Raw genomic sequence first — 10,654 nt, forward strand, 5'->3', positions numbered from 1 at the left:
AACAAATTGTATCATTTCTTAATGCATGCATTACTACATGACAATAAAAGAGGACTGCGTGTCCTCATAATCTAATCTAAACGTAGAGAAAAGGTAAGTACGAAGTATTCCACAGATTCCACGATGGTAAAACGAGATAACAGCCACCGTAGATCTTGTCCGACGTGTTGTTCCAAATCCACATACGAATTATCACCGAAAGTGACCTGTCACAGGAATATCATCTTCCAGAGGTTACCACACAACATACCCAGGCAAGGGCTACAAAAGTGGTCCCACAAGATACCCCAAAAAAATCCACTCCTATGGATTGTACGAAGTGACAGTCACACATTCGTTATGCACCTCGTGCCGATGTTTAACCCACCCTTGTGGGCATAAGAGAGTTCTAAGCCCCAGTTGTGACAAGCTGAAGCTACCGGCTTCCCCAGTCTTTCTCTCTTGACTGAAGGTCGCTCTTTGTATATGAGTTTAAGTTCGCAGCAGCCTGTAACTGATGTCATAGTCCTGCCTCACTTAGGCGCTTTTAAAGTGACAGTCCACAGTAAACGAAACATGTGGGTTTGCAACACTTCCCCCAAAATGGAAAATTTTGATCTGCAAGAGCAAAATTTTAACTGCCAACTACAATATATAAAACAATACATTTGCAATTACCATATAACATATTGCAGAAGCGTATACAAATACCAGATTCTATTCCACTATAAACAATACATTGCAAGCTTAACATCTGGAAAGGCAATCAGCAATTATATTATCTTTGCCTTTAATGTGAGTTATCATAAGATCATATTCTTGCAAAATCAGACTCCAGTTAAACAACCTTGTTTTTGTCCTTTACCTTACTCAAAAACACTAATGGATTATCATCTGTACAAACCACAAGTGGTTTCTGAGCTGGACAAACATAAACATCAAAATGCTGCAAAGCCAGAATGAGTGACAACAACTCTTTCTCTATGGTGGAATAATTTCTTTGATGCTCATTAACTTTCCTTGAAAAGTAAGCCACAGGATGATCAACATCATCATCACCCCTGTGTAATAACACTGCTCCTGCAGTTTCATCGCTGGCATCCACAGCTTTAGAGAATAGCTTTGGAAAGTCAGGTGCCCTGAGCACAGGTTGGTGACATAAAATGACTTTTAATTGATCAAATGCCTCCTGACAAGGTTCAATCCAAACAAACTTTTCACCCTTCTTCAGAGATTAGTTAAAGGGACAGCAATATCGGCAAAGTTCTTACAGAACTTACGGTAATATCTGATCATTCCCAGAAATCGTCTGAGAGCCTTTTTACCAGTTGGAATGGGCACTTCAGAAATTGCCTGAACTTTCACCTGAACAGGAGCCAGCTTGCCTTGACCTACAACATAGCCAAGATAGGTCACAGTGGCATGGCCAAATTCACTCTTAGCTAGGTTAACTGTAAGGTTGGCCTTGGAAAGCTTGTCAAACAGCTTTTCTACTGCAGAGATGTGAGCTTCCCATCTGTCATTTCCTGTGACTAAATCATCAATATAAGCATCTGTGTGTTCTAAACCTCAGTTTACAGAATTAATCATTGTCTGGAACGTTCCTGGAGTATTCTTCATCCCAAACGGCAAAACATTGTATTCATACAACCCAGGTGTCACAAATGCAGAAAGTTCTCTACCTCTATCCGTCAATGGAACACACCAATACCTTTTCAACAGATCGATCTTTGTCAGAAACTTAGCTTATCCAACCTTATCTATGCAATCATCCACCCTGGGGATGGGATAAGCATCTGTTTTTGCTACAGCATTCACCTTTCTATAGTCAGTACAAAACCTAATACTATAATCTGGTTTAGATACCATACTACAAGGTGAACTCCAATCTGAAGTTGAAGGCCTAATAATACCATTTTCTAACATATACTCAACTTCTTTTTCAGTCAGTTTACATTTTTCTATGTTCATGCAATAGGGGTGTTGTTTTATGGGCTGGGTCTGACCAACGTCATAGTCCCGCCTCACTTCGACACTCTTAAAGTGACAGTCCAGAGTAAACGAAACCTGTGGGTTCGTAACAAGTTATATTATGATAAGAGATGGTATCATAAAGGTCAGGCTAGCTATTTGGAATCTAAGGAGAATACGAAGATTGGCTGTGTAATTAGCTCAGCTGGAACAAATGAGATATGGGTAAGGAAGACAAGTGATAGCACAAAGATGCGTATATATCTAGGACAGCTGCACAGAGCAGTCTTCATTATGTGGAGGCGATCTGCTTCCTAGAACTCTTAGCAAGTTGGAGGCGCACATCTTCTTAACTCCCTATGCTCAGAGGTCAACTTTTCATGACTTTTATATGGAAATCTGTATTAAAACAAACAAGTTTATTGATAGACTGAAGCACACACTATTTGAAGACACTTTCCAATGCCACCTCAGTTTTGATGATTGTAATATTTTTAAGAATAACATTCACCTTTTCACGGATTTCACTTTGCTTTGACATCTTTGCAAGGTGGAAGTGACTACTCGTTATGGCTGGAACCTGCCAATTTGTGGATTGTTCAATTTATTCCAGACAATAGAGTGAAGACCTATTTGCTTCAGTGCCAGACAATCTAGAGAAGACCCCCCCCCCCCCCAGAGCCAGTTATAAATGGATCTTAGACCAAAAGTTTAAAAAAAAGGCTTGTTATAATTCAATATTATTATGTTACTTTGTTATAATTTGATATTATTAAGTTGCTAAGTAAACAAATGGTAGGCATTCGTATGTTAAGGGTAAACATATTTGTTTAGCATAGTGCCCCAGTAAAAAACAAGTTGATACACTATTAAAAAAGGGGAGGAGTGTACCATATAGCCTACAGTATAAAAGGGACTACTTTATGTTTCAGTAACATGTCATTGAATGCGCTATTAGGCGCGTATTGATCTCTATGTGTGTGCCGAGTTCGGATTATGCTAGTACAGAACCATGAATCTTGGCTCCCATCTCCAATGTTTTTATTAATAGCATTGTTGTGTAACCAGGGCAAATACACAACAGTGTGCAGGTTCAAAGTAAATGTATTATCAAAGTACGTAAATGTCACCATACTACTCTGAAATTTCTTGCAGGCATTTACAGGAAAATAAAGATACCATTTATGAATACCCATAAATAAGTATAAAACAAAGTAAGAACTAAAAACAATGACTGACAATCAAAGTGCGAAAGGAAACAAATCATGCAAATAATAACAATAAACAAATAATACTGTCCTTTAGGTTATGGAATGAGTTCAATGTTGAGGAATGTGAAATTATCCATGCTGGTTCAGGTGCCTTCTGGTCCAAGAACCGGATGTCCTTGAACCTTTCTTAATCGTGTACCTCTATATACGTTGAGTGAATTTTTACCATATAACCATATAACAATTACAGCACGGAAACAGGCCACCTCGGCCCTTCTAGTCCGTGCCGAACTCTTACCCTCACCTCCGCAACCGTGACTCGGCTTAAGGACTTGTTTCAGCCAGGAGCCCGGCCATCCGGGATTAAGTGTCGGCTTCGGGGCCCGACCCAATGGACAGCCCAGGCCCCTGGCGGCTGGAAGTGGCAGCGGAGCCTCCCCCATTACTCAGCCCGACCCGGAGCGCACGACAACGCGACCCGCAGATCAATCCCCACGGGACGCGTCCTCCTACCTCAAAGAGCTGCCAACAACACACTGCATCAATGGAAACCTGGAAAGATGCACTATTTACCAAAGAAGCGTGGGAAAAGAGCTGGGCTGCTGGTCAGATTGAAGCTGAGGGGCTTCAGGGTCCCTATGCCCACCATCCTATAGAGAACAAGGTGGATAATCTTAAAGGGAGACTCACCTACTGCAGGGAGATGCAGAACTGCTGTGTATTCTGTTTCACCGAGACCTGGCTCTCCCCTGCCTCCTCCGACTGTGCCATCCGACCGGAGGGATTTTCAATCCATCGGATGGACCGCACGGCATCTTCGGGCAAGATGAGGGGAGGTGGTGTCTGCCTACTGATCAACACTGCGTGGTGCTCGGACACAGTGGCACTGACAAGCTCCTGCAGCCCGGACCTAGAGCACCTGTCGGTGAAGTGTCGTCCCTACTATCTGCCACTGGAATTCACCTCGGTCATACTGACAGCGGTCTACATTCCCCCCCAGGCGGACGTGGCGTGTGCTCTGAACATACTGTATGCCAACATCAGTGAACTTGAGACCAGGTATCCGGAGGCTTTGCTCATTACAGCCGGGGACGTTAACCAGGCCAACCTCAGAAAGGCGCTGCCAAATGTTATCCCAACATGTCTCCTGCCCCACTAGAGGCCCGAATATACTTGACCACTGCTACACAGCAGTCAAGGATGCCTACCATTCGGTCCCACGACCTCACTTTGGAAAATCGGACCATCAGGCCGTACTCCTCCTCCCGGCTTACAAACAGAAACTGAAGCGGGAGGTCACAGTGTCAAAAGTAGTGTCGCGTTGGATGAAGGAAATGGATGAGGTCCTCCGTGACTGCTTTGAATTGGTGGACTGGTTAGTATTCAAGGACTCGGCAGCTAACCTCGATGAGTATGCCTCAGCTGTCACGGACTTTATTTGGAAATGCACGGAGGACTGTGTGTCTCACAAGACAATCCGAGTAGTCCTTATCCGGAAACCTTGGATGAATTATGAGGTCAAGTCCCTTTTAAAGGCTAGAGCTGCAGCTTTTAGGTCTGGAGATACCAGTCGCTACACGGAATCCAGGCGTAAACTCCGGAAGGCCATTAAGGGCACCAAGAGCCAATATCGAGCCAAGTTGGAAGCCCAGGCTAACCAAAGGGATGCCAGTAGACTATGGCAGGGTCTAAATGAGATCACTGGGCGCAAAGAAAACGCTGGGAATATCAATAACGGTGGCGCTTCTCTTCCTGACGAACTTAACGTATTCTACGCAAGATTTGAAAAGAAGAGGAGCATCCCGCTCCCTCCAGATGAACCGGACCTGGTGGCATCGAGATCCATCGTCACTGAGGAGGACGTTAGAAGGGCCTTCCTGAAGATAAGTCCAAGGAAGGCGACGTGCCCAGATGGCGTCCCAGGATGGGTTCTCCGGGCCTGTGCAAGCGAGCTAGCTGGAGTGTTTGCTGACATCTTCAACTGCTCCTTGCTTCAGTCTAAGATCCTTTCGTGTTTTAAAAAGGCAACGATAATCCCAGTGCCGAAGAAGAGCAAGGTGGCATGCCTGAATAACTATCAACCTATGGCTCTGACATCAATTGTTATGAAATGCTTCGAGAGATTGGTTATGGCACACATCAACCACAGCCTACCGGTCAACCTCGACACTTTGCAATTCGCCTACCGGAGCAACAGGTCAACGGCAGATGCCATCTCTCTGGCCCTACATTCCTCCTTAGAACACCTGGAGAATAAAGACGCATATGTAAGGCTCTTTTTCATTGACTACAGCTCTGCCTTTAATACCATCATTCCAAATAAACTGATTCCTAAGCTCCGGAACCTGGGCCTTAGCACACAGATCTGCAGCTGGATCTTCAACTTCCTCACAGACAGGACCCAGGCTGTAAAAATAGGGGACAAGCTCTCCCCTACAATCACTCTGAGCACCGGTGCCCCACAAGACTGTGTACTCAGCCCCCTGCTGTACTCACTGTACACCCATGATTGTGTATCCAAGTTTCCATCAAATTCAATATATAAGTTTGCTGATGACACAACAATTGTAGGCTATATCTCAGGTAATGATGAGTTCGAGTACAGAGAGGAAATTAAGAACCTGGTGGCATGGTGCGAAGTCAATAACCTATCCCTCAATGTCAGCAAGACAAAGGAATTGGTTGTTGACTTCAGAATGAGTAGCGGACCGCACGACCCAATTTACATCAGTGATGCGCAAGTGGAACAGGTCAAGAGCTTTAAGTTCCTCAGGGTCAATATCACAAATGACCTGACTTGGTCCAACCAAGCAGAATTCACTGCTGAGAAGGTCCACCAGCACCTTTACTTCCTGAGAAAACTAAAGAAATTTGGCCTGTCCCCTAAAACCCTCACTAATTTTTATAGATGCACCGTAGAAAGAATTCTTCTAGGGTGCATCACAACCTGGTATGGAAGTTTTTCCTGTCCAAGACCGAAAGAAGCTGCAGAAGATCGTGAACACGGCGCAGCACATCACACAAACCAATCTTCCATCCGTGGACTCACTTTACACCGCACGCTGTCGGAGCAGTGCTGCCTGGATAATCAAGGACACGACCCACCCAACAAACACACTTTTCGTCCCTCTTCCCTCCAGGAGAAGGCTCAGGAGCTTGAAGACTCGTACGGCCAGATTTGGGAACAGCTTCTTTCCAATTGTGATAAGACTGCTGAACGGATCCTGACCCGGATCTGGGCCGTACCCTCCAAATATCCGGACCTGCCTCTCGGTTTTTTTGCACTACCTTACTTTCCATTTTTCTATTTTCTGTTTATGATTTATAACTTAAATTTTTAATATTTACTAATTTTTACTATTTTTAATATTTATTATTTGTAATCCAGGGAGTGGGAAGCGCAGAATCAAATATCACTGTGATGATCGTACGTTCTAGTATCAATTGCTCGGCGACAATAAAGTATAAAGTAGTCCCACCGACCTGCACTCAGCCCATAACCCTCCATTCCTTTCCTGTCCATATATCTGTCCAACCCAGCTTTAAACGACAACATCGAACCTGCCTCAACCACTTCTGCTGGAAGCTCGTTCCACACAGTTACCACTCTCTGAGTAAAGAAATTCCCCCTCACGTTACCCCTAAACTTTTGTCCTTTAACTCTCAACTCATGTCCTCTTGTTTGAATCTTCTCCACTCTCAAAGGAAAAAGCCTATCCACGTTAACGCTATGAATCCCCTTCATAATTTTAAACACCTCTATCAAGTCCACCCTCAACCTTCTACGCTTCAAAGAATAAAGACCCAACTTGTTCAACCTTTCTCTGTAACTTAGGAGATGAAACCCAGGCAACATTTTAGTAAACCTCCTCTGTACTCTCTCAATTTTATTGACATCTTTCCTATAATTCAGTGACCAGAACTGTACACAATACTCCAGATTTGGCCTTACCAATGCCTTATACAATTTCAACATTACATCCCAACTCTTATACTGAATGCTCTGATTAATAAAGGCTAGCATACCAAAAGCTTTCTTCACCACCCCATCCACATGAGATTCCACCTACAGAGAACTATGCACCATTATTCCTAGATCCCTCTGTTCTACAGCATTCTTTAATGCCCTACCATTTACCATGTATGTCTTATTTTGATTAGTCCTACCAAAATGTAGCACCTCACATTTTTCAGCATTAAACTCTGTCTGCCATCTTTCAGCCCACTCTTCTAACTGGCCTAAATCTCTCTGCAAGCTTTGAAAACCTACTTCATTATCCACAACGCCACCTCTCTTAGTATCATCTACATACTTACTAATCCAATTTACCACCCCATTATCCAGATCACTAATACATATGACAAACAACATTGGACCCAGTACAGACCCCTGAGGCACACCGCTACACACCGTCCTCCAATCTGACACACAGTTATCCACCACCACTCTCTGGCGTCTCCCATCCAGCCACTGCTGAATCCATTTTACACGCTCTATATTTTCTATATAATTCAGTACCGTCTGTCAAATCGAGCAGCCTTCAGAACAAAAGTCTAAGCTTAGCTACTGGGGTCCTGGTTCTTGATCCTCCAGAATATTCCGCATGGAGTTTAAACTGGAGGTGGCGGAGTCAAGGCAACCATTTGACGTTGCTTACCTGTTAACACCCACCGGCCTGTCATCCATCCTTCACCGCACAGCGCACGCAAGAGCTTCCTCGATGCAAAATAATAATTTTGAAAAGTAACAAGACACCCCCGAAAGCTGCTGATTACTGTAATTCTATGTATTTTTTTAAATTTAGGCAGGAGCCCGCGGCTGGGACAACCGTCCAATCATTACGGGGCGCGAAGATCATGTGGGGTAGCCCCGTCCAATCGAAGCAGAGGCGCGAGATGAGACGGTTGCTCTTCGGGACACGTGATTGAGTTTGAAAGAGGCGGTGCGCCTGCGTAGCTACCCGCCTCCAGGCTGTCAGTACGCACGCGCGCCGCTGCCGTCACCTGCCCGAGAGAGCCGGTCGGCTCCTTTACTGATGTTAACGGGGTATACACGAACGCCCAATAAAGGTTCAACCCGACCCAGCAGAGCCACCCCATTACATTGAATCCTGCAGATGATGAGATCTGAAATAGAAACAGGAAATATTGAAAACAGCATCCTTAGGAGTCTGCGGAGATTCGGCATGATATAAAAGTAGGACAAACTTCTACAGATGTGTGGTGTTGAGTACTGTATATTGACTGGCTGCATGGGAGAGGGCCAATATAAAGAGCAAAGATGGAAAAGGCAGCCAGCCGCAACTCCAAACCTGCTTCTATCTGCCGTAATCGTTCAACCCTCCTCAGCCCAACTTATCTGAACTCATTGCTTCCCTCTTTATACTGTCCCTTTTTCCTCTCCACTCTCAGAACCAAAGCAAAATTTAAAGCCCGAAACGCCAACAATTCCTCAAAGCTCAAAATAAATGTATTATCAGAGTATGTATATATATCACCATATACTACCCCAAGATACATTTTCTTGCTGGTATTCACAGTAGTTACAAAAATACAATTGGCAAAAGTAACTCATTATTGCATCTATAATACTGGTACTTAGTGGGTCAGGTAGCATTTGTGAAGGGAGATGAGCAGTCACTCACAGGAATCACTTGCCTAGTGATTCCCCATCCTACCCTCACCCACCCCTCCCCTTCACCAGGCACTCTACCCATGTAACCATAGGAACTGCTACATCTGCCCCTCTTTCTCCTCCTCCGTTACCACCATCCAGTGCCCTAAACAGCCCTTCCATTTGAATCCCTCGGTGTCATTTACCTCCCCACAGATGCTGAGTACCACCAGCAGATTGTTTGTTGCTCGAAGTTCCCGTGGAATCTTTTCCTTCTTTACCAAATATTAAGGTATGATCGAACTCTACATACCTTTGATCAATACCACTAGTTAACAGAAATCCATCAATCTTACTTTTAAATTTGTCCCTTATCGATTGTCATTTGTTGAAGAGTTTCATATTTCTACTGCTCTAACACCTCTGACAAGCTGGTTCTAAGGCTATTCCCTCAGCCTCAAAAGTTCTAACCAGCAGTAATACTTGCCATAAAAGTCCACAGGGAAAAAAAATGATGCCCCACACCGACAAAGATCAATCATTTTCATAGGGAAGTTACAAAGTAGGGTCTTTCTACAGATCTTACTAGATACAAGCATTTCACAACACACTTATGGGTCAAGATGCTACAGGAAGGACCAATCAAGCACATCTTCCCTTTGTAGGAAGTATACACACAGTCTTTTCCCAGGACTGGTGTAACAAGAACTAGAGGGCGTACATTTAAGGTGAGAGGGAGAGTTCTAATAGGAACCTAAGGAACACTATTTCATCCAGATGGTGGTCCATATTTTTTTTAATTTTATTTAAAGACACACATGGTAACAAGCACATAATGCCCAATTACACCCATATGACTAATTTACTAACCCTATGTTTTTGGAATATGGGAGGAAACCCACACTGTCACCAGAGGAACGTACAAACTCCTTACAGACAGCAGCAGGAATTGAACCAGGGTCACTGTCGCAGTAAAGCATTACACTAACTGCTACACTACCATTCTATGCCTATACAGAATGAGCTGCCAGGGAAAGTGGTGCAGGCAGGCACACCAACAACATTTAAAAGGCTCTTGGGTAGGTACATGGATAGAAAAGCTTTAAAAGGATATGGGTCAAATGCAGCTTAATGAGACTAGCTTAGGTAGGCATCTTGATCAGCATGGATGATTTGGCAGAAGGGCCCTGCCTTTGCAGAATAACCATGTACTGTAGCAAGACGGACAATAAGAATATTTAATGTGGAAGCATCAGTCCTATCTTTGTTAGACCATTTCATTTGCTTGGTGGGTTGGGTCACAAAGATGTTTCTTTATTGCAGCTAGTCTACTGACTTAGTTTCAGATTTCTGCCAGGTCCCACTGAAGCTTGATGCTGACTACCCAATTTTGGAAATCTCAAACATCTCACTACCCCTGCCCCTCAAAAGGAAAAAGAGGACAGAGGAATTGTTTTGATTAAAGTAGGGAAGGTAAATTTGTCTGCTTCAAACCTGGGAGAACAATGTGCAACGAGGATGAATTTCCTCACAGTTCCTCAGAATTTCCTCATACATTCTGTTAGCAGAACATTTGAAATGTGGAAGAAACCCCACACACATACAACTCTTTCTTGATTTTTGAGAATAAATCTGTGACTGTGATTTTCCTCCAAACACTATTCTTTTTAATTCTGAAGATATTTGCTTTTTAGACCCTAGTAGAGTTAACTTACCCAGGCATTTAACACCAATTTTAACCAGTAGAGCAAAAAGGTAAAGCGAAAGAATAAATTCATATAGAACACAAAATTCCAAAATGCACTCTGCACCTGAACTACTTTACCATTTTAATTCCCATCAATGGTGACTTTTGTGCTCACAGTCTTCTGATTTTAGA

The 10,654-nt window shown here is 43.6% G+C and overlaps 1 protein-coding gene across 1 annotated transcript in view; it reads right to left on the minus strand.

Moving 5' to 3' along the window:
* Positions 1-7,980, minus strand: part of LOC140202339 (uncharacterized) — a 54,658-nt gene extending 46,678 nt beyond the window's left edge. The window contains exon 1 of the mRNA XM_072267250.1: positions 7,820-7,980. Coding sequence (XP_072123351.1) covers positions 7,820-7,848 — 29 coding nt within the window. The 5' untranslated portion in view covers positions 7,849-7,980. The remainder of the gene's footprint in view (positions 1-7,819) is intronic.
* Positions 7,981-10,654: the final 2,674 nt, after the last annotated feature.

The sequence above is a fragment of the Mobula birostris genome, chromosome 8 (assembly GCF_030028105.1).
Source record: "Mobula birostris isolate sMobBir1 chromosome 8, sMobBir1.hap1, whole genome shotgun sequence".
Classification (NCBI taxonomy): Eukaryota; Metazoa; Chordata; class Chondrichthyes; order Myliobatiformes; family Myliobatidae; genus Mobula; species Mobula birostris.